The following is a 21,775-nucleotide window of genomic DNA, read 5'->3' on the forward strand; positions in this document are numbered from 1 at the left end:
ACCCACAGATTTCAGCCCCAGCCCTAGCCAAACCAGGCCCAGGGACTTGCTTATTCCCAAGGACCTTTTCCTTCTTAATTCCATTTGGGGTCTGTCGAGGTGGAGCTGGCAGGGTCTGGAGACTGGAGCCTGGGGCAAGGAAAGGCAAGTGGATGGGAGGTGACCCACTGCTGGGGTAAAAGCTGCAGAGTTCCTGCCCCCACTCTGGTCCCAGCTTTGTGGGAAAAACATGACTTGTGAGGTCATGCAAGCAAAACCAAGTCAGCCAAAGATTCCAGGATGGAAAGTGAACACTTCACCCGGGACACGCCTCAGCTTTGCTTCCCTTATGTGAATGAGAACTCATCTGGTGGTCCCCTCAATCTTTCCTTCTTGTCCCTGAAACAGAGTCAGTTCCTCTAAAAAAAGAGACTAGAGAACAAGGGCAGAGGGGCTGACAAAGTCCTCAGGGACAGTGCTGCTGACTTGGGACAGTGGAAGGGAATCCCTCCCCTCTTGGTGTCAGGGAAGCACACGGGGCCATGATGTGATGATTTTAGGAATAGAGGATAGAAAGAGCCTTAGGATCCATTTAGTTCCCCACCACATCCCAGAATACTCCATAATCAGGGCACATATATACAGAGTTCAGAGAAGGGCCTCAGTTTCCAAAAGGAGACATCCTTGTGGTTCTCACTTGGAGATGACCTCCCAGGTCACCCATCTCAGCATTCTCTATAACTGGCTCTAAAACAAGAGTTTTCAAGGATGCCCTGGACCTGCCCTGTACATCTAGACCAGAGAGAAGAGCTGTCTGACAATCCAGGACAGTTTCTTCTTCCAACTGTGAGACAAGTTCTACAACCCTCCAAGGAGGGCGGGGGCCTCTGCATGGCTTTGCTCCACTGGTTTATAGAGTCCCACAGAGATTAAGGACGCAAATTCTACAAATCTGGCTGGTTCTGATTCCCACTCTGCTATTCCTACATGTGTGGTCCGGGGCAAATTTCTCCACCTCCCTTTCTGGGCTCTGTTTTCTCATCTGTAAAATGAACAAAAACAACATCCACACCGTGGGTTTGATAGAAGGATTAAAAAGAAGTTACATATAATTTTGTATTAACTTAGTTGAGATCCCAATGTGTATTAGCTATTAATACATAAGCCGTTTTTAATTAAAAATGAAAAATAGTAAAATAAAAAAGCAAGCAGAAGAAAGTTGTATATTGTTAAAAAAAAAAACGGGGGGAAAAAAAGCAAAGATGCCATGGGGATTCTGGGACATATGTTTTTAGAAGCTGCACATTGCAGGGGCCACAGGTAGAGCAAGATGGGGGAGAAATAAGGTTTACTGTACGCTGACCATGATGAAATCCAAGGCTCTGATGTTATCTGACAGCTGAGTCAGTCAGTGCTTGAGTCTCCCAGCCTCTGGCTACCACACTGAGTAACCTGTTCTAACTTTCCACACCCCAGTGGCAGCCATAGCTTGATCTTGGAAGAAGAATCACAAACAAATAAAGCCCATGAGGCTGTTTTCTTTCTCATTTCCTAGGGAATGGCACTCACATATACCCACTTCAGGGAAGGATGAGCTCTCCTTGTTGCCATGGAGACAGCATCCCCTTGGTTGAGTCAAGGGAGTGAGAGCCCCAGGCCCACCGCTGTTCCATCCTACCCTCCTTGTCAAAGCCAGGCCTTCAGAACATGAGCTCCCCTGTTGCCCCAGATGGTCCATGCACTATCTGAAAAGGTTAATGATGACTGTTTCTTGCTTTTAGAGATTCAGGTTCAGGAGGGAATAAATTCTAACTTCACATAAATAAATGGAGATGGGTCAGAATAAACAAGAATAGACTAGAAAAGTAATTTTATTATATTAAAAAAAGCCCCCAAACCAAAAGAGCAAAATTTACCTTGGTCACCTACCCTGCCTCTCTGAGTCCCTATTGCCTGATGAATCTGAAGGGTTGTATGGCTTGTCAGGAACTCAGAGATTCTGGACATCCCCATGACACTGCAGCCTAGTATGAGCTGATAAAACAACCCGGCTTCATCTGGACCGAGGGTGGGCAGGGGGAAGGGGTGAGGGAGGGAGATGATGGAGAATGCAATGGGTCAAGCCACACCGGGTTACATGCCATGGATTTCAGCGGTTTTGTTCTGGCTTCACCATATGCAAAATCACCACTTCTGGAGGTCTGTGCAGCTCCTAGGTGCCAGCTGTAAATTCACAGGGGCTGGCTGGCACAAGGTGGGCAGTGCTGTCCAGGACTCAGGCACATCCTTGTGTCTGGGAGCCTAGAAGGAGCTAATGAGGGTTTTCCCCACAAGTGACACCAACAGGAGCGGGAGCGCCACGTGCAAGGGCTGGGGGGCTGCTGACTGAGGCTGAGCAGAGTTCCAAGACAGAAGCCTCCGGGCCAAGCGGCTGCTGAGTAACAGCCGGCCAACCACACTTTCAACGAAAAACCACCTCCCAATGTGTCTCAGTGACCCTACCAAGTTTCTGGATCTGACACTCCGTGGGAGACTTCAGAATGTGTTTGATAACAAGCTGACTGTTCTCTGAAAATTCACTCTCCAAATTTCTCATGACTGAATTGTTCTCATTTGTAGAGTCAGGACTCATGCACATCACTCAGGACAAAAATCCCAGACTCTTCCCTGACTGATCTCATTTGATGCCCCCCCACCATTTTTAATTTACCAGCAAATCCTCTTGATGTCACCTCCAAAAATATTCTAAACAGAACAACCACATCTTCTTATATTTTTGCCCAGAACTCAGCTCTCGCCTCATCACTGGTTTCCCCACCATCATCTTGTCACCATCAGGTTCCCTTCTCCAAGGAGTCGTCAGAGCAAACTTTGCCAGAGGATAAATCAGATGTTACTCTACAGCTTAGAGCCCTCCCATAGCTTCCCACAGCACCCAGTCCCCACCACGACCCGTCCCCGCCAAGCTCTCTGCCATCTACACCCCTCCCCCTTCCACACTAGGCTCCCAGTTGGCCTTTTCTCTGACCCTCAACAATGTCATGCTTGTTCCTGTCTGAACACCCAACTACTCCTTCCCTGGGATTCCTTTCCCAGGTCTCCATACAGCGCTGCCTTTGTAATCTGAGGTTCTTTTGTGACACTTTCTCAGACCACTTCCCTAGAGCTGCTCCTCCTCCTCCCCTACAGGTCCCCCATCCCATTGCTCACGGCATTTCCTTCCAGGTCTCATCTTTGTCTACAGTTTGACCATTTATTGGCTTCCATGCTCCTTGCCTGTGTCCCCCTGCTGGTCTGTGAGCTCTAGCGGTGCCAGGACCTTTCCCACCCTGTTCGTCTCTGTGTGTCTTGCGAATGCACATAAAAGGCAGTGAGAAGAGACCCTCAGAACACCAATACTTTTGTTTCAAGACTGTGTCTCAAGTTCTGTCCAGAGTCCCCACTGTCTCAATCCAGCTTGTCGTTGGGGCTCCCGGTGGCAGGTGGTGACATATGCCCACTCATCGTCTAATGCCCCAGGCACTGGTCAGATAGTTCCTGGGCACGTTTGTGTCAGGCTATGGGGCCTTGTGATCGCTATCTCTGATCCATACATCAACCCTCTCTTTCTCTGTGTCAAGGGTCACTTAGTAAATGCATCAAAGATTGACTGAGTGCCAACCACATGTGGGCAGTCCTCTGGGTGCTACAGAGTGGGAACCAGAGGGAAGGAGGCTGGGCTCTCAGGGACTCACAGCCTAGCACCATGATGATTTCCCGGTGGAAAAGAGCTCCCCTCATTTCTGCAGCATCTTCACGCACCCCATCACCTTCGGGATGAGGGGGGCTGGTCACTGCACACGCCTCTTCCTGCTGCCCTTGGCTCTGTTCTTTCCTTGCTCTAGCCTGTGGGATTAGCCCACCCGACTTTTACAGCATCCCAAAGGCAACAGCTGTCTATCTGCTTGGCTGGTGTGTTTCCTTTGCTCAGAGAGGAACTCAAATGTCTGAAACAGTGCCTGCAACCAGAGTCTTAAAAAAAAAATTTTTTTTAAGTTTTATTTGGTGCCATTTTCTTTATGGAGTGCGATTTAGTACTGTTTTCTCACTCCATTAAACTATCAACGCTTGCAGAGGGACCTTCCCTGGAAATGCTTTATAAATCAATATCTCTTTTTCCCACACTCTCTATAATCCTTACTTTGTTTTACTTTTCTACAGCATTGGCCACCCCTGGACACACTTGCTCTCTCCTTGTTCACTGTCAGACAATCTTGAACCCTCTCTTTCCTTCAGTCCGTCCATCCATCTATCCATCTATCTACTGATCTTTCATTTCTGTTGGATAATCAATACTCCAACAGATAATGGCCTGCTCCGACTCTATCCTTTCTTCACTGGTGTTTCTCCAGTGCCTACAACACTGCCTGGTACATAGCAGATACTCAGAAATATTTGCTGAATCAATGAATGGACTTACTGCCCAAAGATGGAATACAGTAAACATTTCCCCCAGAACCCGATCCACGGACTACTACCACCAGAGGTTTGAATTCACAGATGACGAGATGAAGAAACAAACACCTCGAGTTTACATTTTTTTGTGCAAAGACAGGCTTGTGATTCTAGATCTCCTCAGGCTATGCGGGCTGGCTACGGCTCCCACCACAAACACTTTAACCACATTTGCTCAAACCAGAAGCATGAAGTCTGATCAGATCGGTCATAGCCCCTGCAGTGCTCTGTGCGTGTGGGGTGACAGGAGGGCAGGTGGGGTGCTCGGGGGACACGTGGCTGCGGGAGTAGACACAGCAGCCTTCCTGGCACTCTGCACACACACGCTCACCACTTGCTCACGTTCTGGACTTCTTCACAACTGTGTGCAGGCTCTGCTTATGGACTAAGGGCTTGTGTGCTGGCAAGTGGGTCTCGGTGCCCAGACTTAGGGGGCCTGGGGCCACTTGGCAGTTTCAGGGGGCTCAGGAGTGGATGTGAGGGACTCAAGATGCCAGATCCCCCAGAAGGGTAGAAGTTCAGCAGAGGCTACATATGCTAATTTAGGGTGAGGAGGAATTCCCATCTTTCCCTTTTCACTGGATCACACCCTCTGCTTCCTTGTGAGGCAGGTTTTGTGGGAATGCAAAGGCACTTAGCTGTGAATGGGAGTACAGCTGTGGTGTGGAGGGAGCTTAATGCACCAGGCCTCTGAGCTGGGCTTGAGGGGGAACCTCCCATTGCTGGGCTTTCAGGATCCCTGAAGCCCTAAACTCCTCACAACTTAACGGCTCTGTGACTGACAGGTTACTTGGTCTCTCAGAGCCTCGGTTTCCTCTTTTGTAAAAACACTGTCCTCTTCAGAGGGTTCTTGTGAGGATCAGAGGGGTTTCAAGCATGAAAGTAGCACCAGGCACAGGCTGACAGCTAAGGATGCTTGTTTAAAGAGACACGATAAAGCAGGCATCTGCCAGCCAGAGAGTTTCTGTGCCTATTGCATTCACCCATCAACCCAGGTTCAGCTGCTTGTGGGGCGGGGGGCCTTGCTGGACAATAGGCAGCACAGGGGCCGTGGAATCCATTTGGGCATGATCCTGACCAGAAAGACAGGCGTGTCTAAAGATGGACCTTCTACATAGGGTGGCTCTGGGATGGCTGTAAGGTTCTGGGCTCCTTGTACATTGAAAGGGAAGTGACCTTGTCTTTTTCTCCCACAGGATGAAAGAGTTCTCCAAGGATCTCTCCTACAAACTCAAATGCATCCAACACAATGCCACAGTCACTTTAAAGCATTTCTAACAGCCCTAGTCTTTACTCATCTGAAGATAAAATAAACTGGACAGAATGTCTCAGAAAGATGGTCAAGCGTCATGGTACACAGACAGCTGGACTTTAGAGTAAGAGGGTGAAAACCCCACTTAAAATGGCAAATCTTAAAAAAAGGGGATACATATGAATTTATTTACAAAACTGAAGTAGAGCCATGGATACAGAAAACAAACTAAGGGATAAGGGGTGGGGAAGGGATAAATGGGAGATTGGAATATACATACATACATATATATATATATATACACACACACATACATACACTATATATAAAATAGATAACTAATAATAAGCTGCCATATAGCACAGAGAGCTCTACTCAATATTCTGTACTGGCCAAGATGGGAAAAAGAATCTAAAAAAAAGAGTGGATACATGTATGTGTATAACTGATTCACTTTGCTGTATACCTGAAACTAATATAACATTGTAAATCAACTATACTCAAATAATTCTTTTTTAAATGGGCAAAGATTTGAACAGACTCTTGCCAAACAAGATGTACTCTTGGCAAGGAAGATGCACATGAAAAGATGCTCGACATCATGACTTGTCAGGGAAATGCAAGTTAAAACCGTAGTGAGGTGCCACGCGTGCTCACTAGAATGGCTAAAAGCAAAACAGAACAACGATCTGAAAGTACCAAGTGCTGGAGAAGATGCAGAGTGGCTGGAATACACATCTTGCTGGTGGGAATACAAAAGGGTTTCAGCCACTTTGAAAGTCTGTAGGTGGTTTCTTATAAACATACTCACCATATGACCCAGCAATCCCACTCCTGCCTTATTTACCCTAAAGAAATGAAATCAGTGTCCACACAAGGACCTGTAATGGATCTGAACACATTTGTCTGTGTCACACTAGCCCTAGGATACTGTGACAGGCTTTGTTCTGTAGGCATTTATCTGCTTTCTATGATAACCAGGGACCAATGGCTATGTACGTGGAGTGGAACGGATCATAGTCTTATCTCTGGGGAGACGGAGGAAAGCGTGTTTGGTTTCTGAGTAATCCAAACCAACTGGGTTATTCTAGTTCCTATGCCACAGTGATGGGTTCAGGGATGGTCAGGTGACCTGTCCAATCAGATTTTTGTTTAATGATGCCATGAGGATGAAGGGTGGGGAGATATTCTTCTTCTTCCTAGTCAGTGTGAAATGTGTATATGAAGCCTGAAACTGCTACAGCCCCCAAGAAAAATAGTTATGTGGAAGGGAACAAAAGAGATTAGTGATAAGAGAATCACAGAAAACGCGGCTGGAGGCTTGATCAAAACATGCCTGAAGTCCGGTTTTCTTCTGTATTTTTCAGACATTAATAAATTCCCATCCTCTAAGAGACCAAGTTAGAGCTGGGGCTTTTTGTTTCCTGAAACCAAAAACCTCTTACTTAATGTAGATGTGGGTTCTGATCTCCAGGGATCATTTCAAGGAAGTAGAACAATCCAGGAACAAGTGCTATGAGCCAAAGCTAAAGTGAGAATAGAAAGCTGGGATGAGGATGCAGAGGCCATTGAGGTGGAGCAGCAGAGAGCTGTGTGGGTGACCTTAAAGGAGCCCAGGCCAGGAACAACAGGGTCTATCAGGGGAAGATCAGGTGTGGGGCTCTGTTGGGACCTGGCCTTGTAGGGGAACGGAGGGGACAACCAAGGAAAAGATACCAGGGAACGTAAGGGAGACAGCCTTGAGCAGACAGATAGTCATAGGACAGGAGCATCCAGAGGGGACCATTTATGCTGCCAGGACCAACTGCCCAAGGTGGGCTGCCTCTTGCCCAAGGTCAAGCTTGGTCCAAGGACTGAGCAGAGCTGAGCCTGCAGATGGGGCTCAAGCAGGTACAGCTGCTCCTTGTCCCCTGCTCTGGACGAGGGCAGGGGATCTGCTTTCAACAAGATCTGCCTAAGGCAGGTGGCCTGACGATGACCCTGGGAGAAACTCTCTCCTACTCGAATGTGGTAGAATATCCAGGGACCACACCAGCTGGACCTGACCCAGGCCTTGGTCTACTCTTGCACCACAAATTCTCCCATTACAGCATCCTCCCTCCTGGGCAGGGCCGCCGCCTGCACTTGGCGCCTCCTGGTTTCTCCATGGATTACTCCTTCTATTCCTTGAGCTTCCCCCCACCACCCCAACTCTAGCAGGGGATGGCAGGCCTATAGTTCCTAATTTTAGGTTTGGTAACTAGTGGTGTGAGATCTTCAGCCTTGCCTGTCCTCAGTTCCCAGCCTCTTGGGTAGACTGGATGCTTCTCTGAACGGGAATTTGATTGGTGGTGTGTGGCTGGGTTTTGTCTGGGGAAAAGTAAGCCAAAAACCAAGGTGCACAGGTAACTGAGGTGGCCTGTAGACCTCTCACTGTATTTATCAGCCTGAATCCCCTGTCTGTTTGGGGGAATTGTAAACCCAGCAGTGGATGATGTCCTTTGATTATGAGAGCGGCTTCTAGCTGAGCACTGGCTGGGCTGAGTGCTTCCATCACCCAGCTCAGTTGCCACCATGTGCTGACATGTCCATCCCTTGCTTTGCTTTGTTCCATTTCCTGCGTGCCTGAGTGCTAAATCACTTTAGTTGTGTCTGACTCTTTGCCACGCTATGGACCATACCAGGCCAGGCTCCTCTGTCTATGGGATTCTCCAGGCAAAAATACTGGAGTGGGTTGCCATGCCTTCCTCCAGGGGATCTTCCTGACCCAGAGATTGAACTGGCATCTCTTTCCTCTCCTGCATTGGCAGGTGGGTTCTTACCACTAGCGCCACGTGGGAAGCCCCTGTTTCGTCTCCTACACTCAACATTTCTAAGGAACACCCACGAGCTAAGGGATAATTATAAGAACTCAATAATAACATCTGGAATTTTTAAGTCGTAAGTTCCCCATGTGAAAAGACAGTGGATTTGACAGTCCGCAGATGTGACTCAAATCCAGGCTTAACTACTTCACGGTTGCCCCCTGCCTCCAGCTACTCAGTCCTCTGTCTGTGAATGAGGATGACACTATCTTAAAAGTCAGGAGGTGCATTTCTACAAATACTTATAAAGTATCTAGTGTGGTGCCTGCACTTTGGTGCAGGTAAGTAAGTCCCCTACATACGAACAATTTCCATTCTGAGTGCTCTCCTAAGTCACTTTTGTTCATAAGTCCAACAAAGTTAGCCTGGGTACCCAACAAGTAACGACTGTTACGACTTAGTGCTTCTTGGCAGTACCAGTGACATCACCCCTGCTTTGACACTTGCTTCTGGACGTCCTGAGCTTGAAATAAAGATACGGCACTACTGTGCTCTGTACAGTACTGTCCAGTAAAGTACAACCACGTGTTGAGGGTGCACTCACATGACAGCGTACACCAGACACGTGAACCAACTTATGTGATTGCACATGTGAAGGCACATTCACATCTTTAAAAGTTCACAACTTGTAGGCTTATATGTAAGGGACTTACTGTAAATAGCAACTTAAAAAATATATGTGTGTATATATATATATATATATAACATCTATCTGGTTTTTCTTATTCTTTCCATTTCTCTGCTGAAATTACCCACCCTCATTTATTCTTCCCACCTTTCCCTTTCCCTATTTAAGAGAGATGGTTTAAATGATTTTCTTCTAATTCTTGTATCTGGATCATCTGTGGTTTACTTCTGCGGTCTTTCCTTGGTTATGAGTTCTGTTCCTACCTCTTCACGGGTCCTGTAACTTACTGCTGCATCCTGGAAATTATGTACAGAAGAGTGAGAGCTGAGGAATAATCCTGGTTCTTTTCCCTCTGGAAATCTCCAGTTCTTCTCTCGCCTGTTGGCACAGGGAGGAGGTGATTATTCAGAGGTCAGCCTGGCTTCGTCCGACCAGGGCTGAGTGGCAGCTCACTTTGGCTCAGCGCGACACCATCCAGCTTCCCAAGGAAGGACCAGTCTCCCAGTTCTTATCAGGATCTGATCTGGCATTCCAAATTCCCAGTTCCCTTTGCGTCCGTCCATTTCGGGTCTCAGGAGAGTGTGGGAGATGGGGCAGAGGGAATGATTTCCTTTTATTTATTGACTTGCCTTCATTTCCACCTTTCTCAGCAAATCTAGGGTGAGGAGATCAAATCATTATTGTCCCAGATGGTCTTTCAGATGCCAGTGGATGATGCTAGGCTCACTTGTTTCTATCCAGTGAACTTCTGGATCCTGCTGCTCCCCTGCGTCCAGACCCACCAGGGCTTACAGCTCACGTTGGATGGGCTCCTCTCTCTGGAAATCTGTCCATCAAGCCCTTCTGGTCTCCACTGTCCCTTGACATCCCCGTATATGATTTTTACATTATCCAGATTTCTCCTTGCACTTCTAGGGAGCTCAGGCCTTCTGCATCCCAAGTGGAAGCAAAGACTGCCTAGAATGGCAGCTGTTGTTTTGAACACAAAGGACATTCCCTGCAAGCAGGCTGTCCTGGCCCTGAGTTCCTAGGAGGGAGCCTGGCACTGAGGCTGGTGTCTCCTCCCTGTGAGCTGGAGGTGAGACCTATAGGATGGCTTATGTTCGAAGGCTGTTTTGAGTGTGTAGCCATGCTTTATGGACCCCACTCATATCTCCCCACCTTTTACCATTTCAGGTCCTTCCAACAGCCAGCCTCCTAAGTCTACTTGCTGAGAGGTTTTCTCTGGGCCCCAAAGTCCACCCTGCCTGTGCTCAATAAATTGGAACATCATGGAATTAATGTCCCTCAAAGGCAGTCCTTAAGCAATGAAGGGGAAGGCTGGTGGATAAATCCCCTGCTCCTGCCCCTTGGGTGTGAAAACCTGGAGGCTGTGTTCTATGCTATCTTCCCGGCCCCCAGAAGCAGCATCCCAGCCACCCACACCAGCGACTTGCTGGGGACACACAACCCTTGGCTGCTTTAACCTCCCCGTTTCACTCCCCCACTGCCTGCCTGGCCTGTCCTGGGATCACCTTTTATTATTTTTTTTAAGTTTTTTTTTTTTTTTTTTAATGTGAACAATTTTTAAAGTTTTTATTGAATTTGTTACAATATTGTTTCTGTTTTCTGTTTTGGCTTTTTGGCCACACGGCATGTGGGATTCTAGCTCCCTGACCAGGGATCAAACCCTCAGCTCCTGCATTGGAGCACTTAACCACTAAACCGCCAGGGAAGTCTCTGAGATCAACTTTTAGATAAACTACTTGAATTTTAAATTGCTGTTTAGATTCCTCTGGGGAAACCCAATCGCAGGCAGGCAGGTCTTGATTCAGAGATCCCACCTCCGGGTGCTGTCTGTGGCTGGCACGGGCAAAGTGTTCACAGAAGGAAGGCAAACCCAGCCACTAGGAGGTGGACCTCACCAGAGGACATCAGGTACATTTCTAGGATGCTGGAGAGGAATCAGGGGCTCCTCTGCCAGCCTGTAATAACCGGAATATGAGAGTTCTGCATCTGGGATGCAGTTAGACTGTTTACTGTCTGTCTATGCTTATGTCTTGAAAGCTTAACATAACTGAATGGGAGATTTAAATTCATAAGTATGTTGTTTTGCAAAACTGGCAGCAGTTCTTTCAATACAATACGTAAGATACATTACTGTGTTGTCTCCAGATCTCAGTGTTCTGTCTTTGTTATTATGTTTTGCTCTTACATAAAGAAAATCTTTAGGACCACAGTCCTGTACATGTCTTGTGAGGATTCCAAGAACCTTTCCATAAGCTGCTTTCCAAGAAGCAATTTCTTTCTCATCCCATAAAACTCCCCAAAGCACCTTAGGCGAACTCCAAGGCGCTGGGTATGTTTGCAAATTGCCAATGTAGCAGACATTCAATTACATCGAATTCATCAAAACCCTAATTGAGACAGGAACTCAAGCCTTATGGCCGAATCACTTTAATTTCAGATGGGGAGCAAATTCGGTCACTAACAGCCTTTCACGCCAGGACACCATTAGAGAAGCCCACGGGCGCTCACTGGTAATTCTCCCCGCAAATGCAAGTGCGGAGCAACGTAAATGACACTGCCAAGTGAGCCCCGCGACTGGACTGATGAATCAGCTCAATTCCCAAAGTCTGTCCTGTGCTGCCACATCCCTCTGTCCCAGCTCCACTGCCTAGGAGGGCTTCTCGGAAGGTAAGGCAGCACCTGTGTCTCACCGAAGTTGGTTTTCCTCCCAGCGATCAGAAGGCACAGGGACCAGGACCAGTCCTCTGAGGTCTTTCTACTAACACCTCCTCAGCTTTTTTTTTTTGGCTGTGTCGGGTCTTAGTTGTGGCACATGGGATCAGCAGTACGTCGTGCAGGATCCTTTGGTGTGGTGCACGGACTCTCGAGTTGTGACAGACTGGCATAGCTGCTCTACAGCGTGTGGGATCTTAGCATCCCAACTAGGGATCGAACCCTCATCCCCTGCATCGGAAGGCAGATTCTTAACCGCTGGGCCAGCAGGGAATTCCCAACACCTCATCTTGCTTCTCATTTTCTCTCCAGCCTTCCCATTCCTCCCCACTGGCATCCCATGGTTGTTCAACTATTTTTTTTTTAACTTTTTTTAATTGGGGGATAATTGCTTTACAAAGTTGTGGTGGTTTCTGTCATACATCAGCATGAATCAGCCATAAGTATATATATGTCTGTCCCTCTTGAGCCTGTCTCCCACTCCCACCTCTTCCCATCCCTTTAGGTTGTCAAAGACTACTGCCTTGAGTTCCCTGTGTCATACAGCAACTTCCCATTAGCTATCTATTTTACATATGGTCATGTGTATATTTAGGCTCAGCTGGTAAAGAATCCACCTGCAACGCAGGAGACCCCAGTTTGATTCCTGGGTTGGGAAGATCTCCTGGAGAAGGGCATGGCAACCCACTCCAGTATTCTTGCCTGGAGAATCCCCATGAATAGAGGAGCCTGGTGGGCTACAGTCCATGGGGTCGCGAAGAGTCGGACACAACTGAGCGATTAAGCACACAGCACATGTTTCAGTGCTACTCCCTCAATTCGCCCCTCCCTCTCCTTCCCCTGCTGGGTCCACAAGTCTGTTCTCTATGTTGAGTCTCTATTGCCACCCTGCAAGTGGGTTCATCAGCATCATTTTCCTAGATTCCATATGTAAGCGTTAATATACGATATTTGTTTTTCTCTTTCTGACTTACTTCACTCTGTACAACAGGCTCTAGGTTCATCCACCTCACTAGAACTGACTCAAATTCATTCCTTTTTATACCACATCTTTCTCCATTCACCTGTCAATGGACATCTAGGTTGCTTCCATGTCCTGGCTATTATAAATAGTGCTGCAATGAACATTGGGGTAGATGTGTCTTTTAGAATTGTGGTTTTCTCAGGGTATAAGGTGAGAAGTGGTATTGCTGGATCATATGGTAGCTTTACTTCTAGTTTTAAAAGAAATCTCCATGGGCTTCCCTACTGTTTCAGCAGTAAATAATCCACCTGCAATGCAGCAGATGTGGGTTGGATCTCTGGGTTGAGAAGATTCCCTTGGAGAAGGGAACGGCAACTCCAGGATTCCACTCCAGTATTCTTGCCTGGGAAATCCCATGGATAGAGGAGCCTGGTAGGCTATATAGTCCATGGGGTCACAAATGAGTTGGACATGACTTAGCGACTAAACAACAAATATTGTTCTCCATGGTAGCTGTATCAACTTATGTTCCCACCAACTGTGCAAGAGGGTTCCCCTCTCTCCACATCCTCTCCAGAACTGTTTGTAGATTTTTGATGATGGCCATTCTGTTCCACTGTGTTGTTAATACATTCTGGAAATAGGCAGGTCAAATTATTGCAGTGACGGAGGGTGGAATCTGGAGACAGTGACCCCAGGGAACCTTTTTCTTCTCAAAGCTGATAATGCTGTCTGTACTAGTGTGTACCATGTGGACCACGCACTGCTGAACAAGCTCTGTTTCATCCTTACAGGGAGGCTAAGAGGTAGGTGTCCTGTACACACTCTACAGATGAGAACACTGAAGGTTAGAGAGGTGACATAACTTCTCCAAGGCTCCATGGCCACCAAATGGCAGAGCCAGGATCCAAATCCAGGCGTATCTGATCCCCGGGCTCATGTTCTTTCCAAAACATCATTTTTTCTCCCTCTGCAAAGACTTCTGGGATTCTACAAAGGTCTGAAAAATAGAGCTGGGTAGCCTTGGACCTCTCCAAGTGGGCACAGGACAAGGAGAGTCAGGAGGGAGGTCAGCCCCAGAATCACCACCTGGCTCCTCTAACACCACTGTGGTTGGTGCTTCTCCCCCTGGTCATGTGAGAGGAGTTTGGCAAGGCCCTTCCAGGGGGGCGAAGTGACTGATCCCAGCACTTGCTAAAGTTCAGGAAGCAATTTGTCTTTTCTGCAGGTGTTCTAACCAAGCCAGTGATTAACCGCATAGCTAATAAATTATGAAACACAAGTGCATTCAGCCCACCTCCTATGTAATTAGTTGTGTGGCATTTCCTCGGCACTTTTCAGCCATGTGTTTCATTTCTTTACATTATTTCTCCCCCTTTGGGCCTGACTTTGCATCAAGCTTCAGGTACAAATGACTAATGAACTAGTGACAACACTGATACCGGCCGGGCCAATACTCCTACTGCTAACCGTGACGATGCTGATTAAGAGTGCTGACAGCCTCGGGCTCTGCGGAATGGGACTGTTCACCTCTGGGAGGCAATGGGAGGGCGGCCAGCATAGGTGGGGGCCAGGGAAGTACAAACGGCCCCAAAGGCAAAGATGGACACTCACTTTTGGGGGTACTAACTACATTTACGGAGAAGGCAATGGCACCCCACTCCAGTACTCTTGCCTGGAAAATCCCATGGATGGAGGAGCCTGGTGGGCTGTAGTCCATGGGGTCGCTAAGAGTCAGACACGACTGAGCGACTTCACTTTCACTTTTCACTTGCCTGCATTGGAGAAGGAAATGGCAACCCACTCCAGTGTTCTTGCCTGGAGAATCCCAGGGACGGGGGAGCCTGGTGGGCTGCCGTCTATGGGGTCGCACAGAGTCGGACACGACTGAAGTGACTTAGCAGCAGCAGCAACTACATTTACAAGAGATCTAAAAAATGCCATGTCACGAGTCCATAAAATCTAAGACGAGACAACGGACTGAAAGGATGAAGAAAGAAAACATTCAGTGTAGCCAGTCAGGTGTAACTTGATCACCACATACGGACCCAGCTGTCTGGCAGCCCCTTCTAGGGGTAAGCATCCAGCTGTGGGCTCTGGAGCCGACCCCTGATGGGATCAAGGTGTCCCTCTGCCTGTACCCCAGAAGCAACAAACCAACCAGGCGACCCAGACAAACCACTCGGGATGAAGATGATGGGAATGCAAAGCAGGCAGTAAGGGGGGCAGTGGTGCCAGGGAGCAGCCGGCATGAGAGTCGGTGGTGCTGGGTGCCCCCAGCCAGGGTCTGGGAAAGGATGTGGGAGAAGGTTTGCAGGAACTTCCTTAGCCCTGCAAACCAACCAGCCATTTCCAGCAGAACCTGCATCCTTCCTCCATAGCAAGGGGGCTGGAGGGGTCCCCGGGTTCCTCAGTACTGCAAGTGGGAGACCCTCACGGGCTACTGGCAGTTGCTTTTCCTAGAAGATATGGAGTCCTGGCTGTTTGGGCAGAGAGCTCAGGACTGTGTTTCTGAATAATCTTTCTATGAAAGAAACTAGGGCATCAGAGCCAGCCAGGAAGGCAGTTGGCTGCAAGCCCCCAGCTGCCACTGCCAGGCTGCGGATGCCCGGCAGCCTCACATGGTGGTGACATCGAGTGTCTTCTCTAGATTTTCCAAGACAGACACCAGATGCACACGGGCCCCACGACACCCTGTGGCAGTGGAATAGTCTCTACAGATAAAACGCAGGCATGCAAAGCCTCTCATGACCCCCAAAGTGAGCTCAAGTGGACCCAGAAGTCAAATGCTTGATCCTTATAGAAAAAGAGAGAATGCTCCCCAAACTGTGACAAGTGAAGAAAAACAATATGTCATCTCCTCTCCCTCCACCCTATTAACTTCATTTCCACTCCTAAGGTTGGTTTACATCATTTCAGTTCAGATCAGGAGCACAGCAAAATGAGGGTAACACCCTCAGATCTGCAGGCTGGTTACCTATTCACGTGGCTCTTGAACTCCACAATCCATCAGCCCAGAGATCAAATCACGCTGCTTGGGTTTCCAGTCCTGGCTGGGCCAGCTTCTCAGGGCATGAGACCCCATATCACCTGACCCAAGACCACTGGCCCTTGGGTGCACTCAAGGGAGACAGGCCGCTGCCTTACCTCCACAAGGGCCCCACCATGCCATGTTTTGGTGAGTCTCACCTGCCCCGCGAAGAGCCCACAGACGCCGATGATGCACAGAATGTTAAACACAGCAGAGCCCACGATGGTCCCCACGCCCACGTCGCCCTTGGTGATGAAGACTCCTGAAACACAGACCGAGGTTAGCCGGCTGCTGTGGTGGGCTGTATCCAAAGTGGGTGCGGGGCGGTGGGGGAAGATTTTTATTTATTCATTCATTTTCTATCGGAGCATAGTTGCTTTACAATGCTGTGTTGGTTTCTGCTGTACTACAAAGTGAGTCAGCCATATGTGTACATATACCCCCTCCCTCTTGAGTCTCCCGCCCTGCCCCCATCCCAGCCCTCTAGTTCATCACAGAGTATCAAACTGAGCTCCCTCCGCAATACAGCAGCTTCCCACTAGCTATCTGTTTTACACGCCCTCAAATATGTATACATGTCAATGCTACTGTCTCAGTTCATCCCACCCTCCCCTCCTCCCACCACCCCATGGACACACCTCTGTTCTTGACATCTGCATCTCTATTCCTGCCCTGCAAATATCTTCAGCAGTGCTGTTTTTCTAGATTCCATGTATATGGGGGGGGGGGGGGGTTTAAGTGTTAGTTAGACTGTTCTCAGGATCTACAGGAAACAGACGAGGCTTGGAGAGAACTTTCCAATCTCTATTGGAGCCTCTGTCCACAGGACCATTGGAACTGGGTCTGGGACCCATTCATGCAAAGCAAAAACACCACTTTAATAAGATGAAAACAACCACTCCAGCGAGGGGGGGAGGCTGGTGCTCTGCCCCTCGGGGTCTCAGCACTCCTGTTTCCAGAGCCCTCGTTCTTCAGGGAGGACAGAGCTGAGATGTTCCTCAGGGTAGCACCTACCTATGACCGACGTGAACAGCTCCGGGGCTGAACTGCCCGCCGCCATGAATGTGGCTCCCGCCACATCCTCACTGAGGTGCAGACGCTGCAGGGGAGCAAAAGCATAGGTGGGTCGGGTTTCTCCCGGAACAGCGGCGACTGTGACTCCCCAGGTCCCAGCTCAGTCCCTCCTCAGCTTCCCCTTCTCCCCAGCTGGGCCACACCTCCTCCTCTGGGCAGTATCAGGGAGGGGGCTACATGTTCCCTCCAAGTAAAGGTTCTGACAAGATCTAGGGATCCCAAGCCAGATGCCCCGGGGGCTGCAGAGATAATGGGGGGAGGGGAGTGGTCTTGTGAGGCAGTGTGGGCCTTCACCTCATTTTTAAAAGCTGAGTTCCCTCTATGTTGCCAAATATTCCTATTTATAGAGATGCCCAAATCTACATTTTTATGTAAAAGATTCTGACTTTTTTCATTATCTTGCTAATGTTCTCGGGCTAAATTAGGCTCATGGTAACCAGTTTTTGAGCCCTGAGTCTGGGAGTTTGGGGCTGGGGAGGATCACCCATCCTCAATGCAGCCTTGAAGCCTGGGGTAGAGGGAATGGGGGGCAGTGAGAATGAATAGAAAGAGATGGTGAGCCCCGCCAAGATGATCCACACAATGAGCTCTCCAGGTTACCTTGCTTGCTGACCCAAAAGGTGATTTGCAAGAAGACACGTGAACTGAGGCTGGGTGGTGTGGGGAGGTGGTGTGGGGAGCCTTTCTGCATTCACTCCTGGCCCAGAAAGGAAGATGCCAGCTGTCAGTAAATAGGCGGCTCCCTTGGGCATCCCAGCTTAAGGGACCCTGGTCCCTCTTCCAGCAGCACCACGGTTGCACTTCCCCGCTCAGCCACCGAGGGGCAGCACGGCCTCGGTGAAGGCCCCTGGCTCCACTGACCCATCTGAAGTTGCCGCTGAGCCCTGCTGAATATTTTGACCTGGAAACCTGGGTTCCCTGGATCTTGACTGAACAGTAAACTTTCCAGGTGGTTCTGAGAAGACCCTAAGATGGAGGTGCAGCTGTCTGAAGGTGAAAGGTATGGCCGTGAGGGTGGCCGGGCATCCCATCTTCCTGGGCAGGTACCCCAGCAGTGCTCAGGGTCCATGGCTGGTTTGCCCAGGCTCGCCAGAAGCTGTGAGCCTCACTCTGCAGTGTCCACTCCAGCTTGGGCTCCCGCTGGGGCGTTAGCTGTGGAGTCCACCCCCGGGCTCATGCATGTCTTGTTCCTCTCTCTGCTTCATTCATCACATTGCTTCTTCCTCCTGGACCTCCCCTCCTCTTTCACCCCTCATTCATGTCAGCTCTGGCCGCATCTCACTGGGTCCTGGCTGGTTGGGGGAGCACTTCCTGCCTTGGGACCCTTTCCATCTATTAGAACAGTCGTCAAAACCTCTCTAGCTTCCTCCTGAGAAACTCCTATGTCTGGGTCAGGCATCCTCAGGGCTCCCCACACACTGAGTCTTGTCCCTGGGTCTCCCAGCTCAGTTCTCCTGCCGGACTCTTGGCTTACATATGTCCTTGTACGACACTGCTATTGAGACCGCTGCTCCCGTCCTGCCCCTGCACAAGCCCTTCCCTGATCTCAAGGTGAGTCAATTCTGTTCCCCTCTGTTCTTCTGTTCCCCTCTTCTCTGCATCTCCAGCTCCAGCACTTCACCTGTGGTTCTGAGACCCTGTCCCTGGGTCTCACTCTGGAGCTGCTCTGAGCCCCAGGCCCCATGACGGCCAGGATCACACCACATTTCACCTTGATTCCTCCCCAAGGGCTGTGCTCACAGGTGCCATGTGTGTCCCCAGTGGAGGAGAACACATTCTGACAATTGCATGTACATTTCCAGCACCAGGTCTTAACTTGGCTATTAAACAATGTGTGATTAGAGAGTGGTTGGCTTTGTGTGAGGACTAAACTGCTCCCGGTGGGTTTTAGAGACCACAGATGACCTTGATCACTGGCACTTGGTGCCTCCCCCTCTTCTCCACCAGGTGACCCTGTTCTCAGGTTAAATTGCTTTGGACAAAAGGCCTCCACACTGGCCGGCCATCCATCTCAGAAACCAGCTCTCTCACTTCCCTTCTCCCACCTCCACTGTACAGAGGAACCCACTCGGGGTCTCTCTAGGGTTGCTGTGGGATGATTCTCTTCCAAGTACACAAAACTAACTGACTTCAGGAGGTGGAAGAAACTGCTTAAGCTAGTAGTTCTCCAGTGTGGCTTCCAGACCAGCACATCACTTGGGAACTTGTTGGAAATGTAACTTCTGTTCCCCACTGTCCCCCAAAAACCAGTGACTCAGACACGGCGGGAGGGACAGTCCAGGCTGAGGGCAACGTGAAGGGACAGGAGTTCCGGACAGACAGGAGGTGAACCTGGGAGAGACACTTTCTGAAAATGGGATTTTGAATTAAAAATAAAACAGAAAGCTTCCAGATAAAGGAAACCACATTTCAAATCAGAAAAAGAGATGAAAGAAGCAAGAGAATTGAAAGAGCTCTGGATATGCTAAATATTTTCAGATGAAAGGGACGTAATCGGCCCTGGCATCCCCTGGGCTGACTTCGAAGAGACCCTTTCCTGGTCTCTGCAGCCAGTTCTTTCATTGTCTTGCTCTGGGGGGCCCTGCTTGCAGTATTTCTGCACACACACAGAGAGGAAGGGTGGTGGAGGTGAGGCTGAAGACTTCTCACTCTTCGCGGACCCCACGAATCATGAGCAAGGGTTATGGTGGCAGAATGAAAGGGAGGGGAGGAAGGTGGAGGAAAGAGGAAGAAAGAGTGAGACTTAAAAGAAAAAGAAAGTGGAAACAGAACACAAACCGCATTTCGAGTTACACCAAAGGGTGCAGGGAGAGCTGGCCAGAAGGGTTAAAGCCCAGCTATGGATGGGCATGGGCTCCTCTGGTAGCTCAGTTGATAAAAGAATCCGCCTTCAATGCAGGAGATCCCAGTTTGATCCCTGGGTTGGGGAGATCCCCTGGAAAAGGGATAGGCTACCCACTCTGGTGTTTATGGGCTTCCCTCGTGGCTCAAATGGTAAGGAATCTGCCTGCAATGCGGGATATCTGGGTTTGATCCCTGGGTTGGGAAGATCCCCTGGAAAAGAGAAAGGCTACCCACTCCAGTATTCTTGCCTGGAGAATCCCCATGGACACAGGAGCCTAGTGGGCAACAATCATGGGGTCTCAAAGAGTTGGACACTACTGAGCAACTAACCACTACCCAGCACAGCATGGATGAGCACAATGAAACTCTAAGCAGACCAGTGAGTTTCTGGGCTACCATTGCCCACAGCTCTGAAGCATGCTGGTGCCTGGCCTTCCCACCCATCAGCATGCAGGGCTCCTCAGGACCTCAGTGGAGGAGGCTGGAACAGTTCCAGTGCTCAAACATGTACCTCACAGATCTTTTCCAAGGAGGGGACGAAGAAGTCATCACACACAATGGCCAGCGCGTAGAACATGTACATGGCCTGGAAGAGAGGAGAGAAGGGGTTAAAGTCAGAGTCAGGGCAAAGCCCCTGGGGTGAGGGTCAGGCCACCCTCTGCTTCAAGAACATCCTGTCTTCATTAATTCAGCAGCTTATACTGTACACCAAGTCTCTGCAATGCCTGTCACCTATCACACGCTCACCTTGTCTACCACCTAGATCCCCAAGTGTGCCATGGATGCTGCTCCCGGGCCTTTGCACTTGCTGTTCCCACTGCCCAGAACATGTTCCCTCCAGATCACCTTGCCTCAGCCCTCCATGTACTTAGGGCCTCTGGGTTAATGTCAGTCTAAGCAAAAGGCCCTCCCATCCCCCATATTCTGCTTTGTTTTTCTTGATCTGTTTTATATACAACAGGCTAAAAGCCCCAATGCCTCTTACAAGTCCATAAACTCTCTCTCCAAGACCATGTTCCAATATTATGTATTGATCTTCCTCGAGGTAAGAAGCTTCGTCTAATGCACAGCAGTGCCAACACTTGGATTAGGACGAGAAATGAGCAGATTTGCCAGGCTCTCTGTGCTTTCAGGGGTGAAGCCTACTGAAAACCAAATTAGTTTCATGCCCGAGGCAGCGTGAGGTAGGACACCCACCCACAGATGCTCTGTGACAAGGCTCCTCTGGACACCTAGGGGCCTGCCAGGCCACGGGCTTCTTTCCAGCTCAGAGCACCTCCTGGCATCTGAGGGCAGCCTGCCACTTTACTTACAAGAAACTCTCTTCCAGCTCTTTGCTATGTTACCCACTAGAAGTCAGGTTCCCACTGGGAAAACAGAACAAGATATTGATGGGGTGCTGTGTGTGTCGGGGGGCAGGGGAAGAAGGAACTCTGTACCTTCTGCGCAATTATGCTGTGAACCTAAAACTGCTCTAAAAGGTCTACCATTAATAATAATAAAACAACAGTATAAAGGAATGAAACAAATGTACAAAGTCAAACTTGAAGATGCAAAGGACCTACTGAAAGTGGTGACATGGATGATTCTATCAATACACTGGTCCAAATACTTCAGAGAACGAGGCATTTGGGGATTAATTTGACCATTCCTATATTTCCAAAGGATAATATAATATCATCATTTACGATGATAACAATACCACCACTATTAATCATATTTGTCCCTCTTTGTCGGGCCAGGAATTAAGGCATGTTCTGGTGGTCTCAGTTCTCCTAACTCACATGGGAGGCAGGCAGTTACTGATCCATCTCCCAGACACCACAGAGGACATCTTAACTTCTCCAAGGATCCTCTCCAAGCTGCCCACAGGGCCATTGTCACCCCGCGCAGAGGTCGCTTTTGATTTCTGCCCCATCCCTGCTTTCTATTTCAGCTCACTTAC

The 21,775-nt window shown here is 49.1% G+C and overlaps 1 protein-coding gene across 1 annotated transcript in view; it reads right to left on the bottom strand.

The window, feature by feature from the left end:
• Positions 1–21,775, bottom strand: part of SLC24A3 (solute carrier family 24 member 3) — a 430,346-nt gene that overhangs the window by 82,380 nt on the left and 326,191 nt on the right. Inside the window, exons 4-6 of the mRNA XM_006077251.4 lie at positions 20,342–20,416; positions 16,927–17,011; positions 16,071–16,174 (exon numbers count right to left, since the gene is read on the bottom strand). Coding sequence (XP_006077313.2) covers positions 16,071–16,174; positions 16,927–17,011; positions 20,342–20,416 — 264 coding nt within the window. The remainder of the gene's footprint in view (positions 1–16,070; positions 16,175–16,926; positions 17,012–20,341; positions 20,417–21,775) is intronic.

Source organism: Bubalus bubalis, chromosome 14, assembly GCF_019923935.1.
Source record: "Bubalus bubalis isolate 160015118507 breed Murrah chromosome 14, NDDB_SH_1, whole genome shotgun sequence".
NCBI lineage: Eukaryota > Metazoa > Chordata > Mammalia > Artiodactyla > Bovidae > Bubalus > Bubalus bubalis.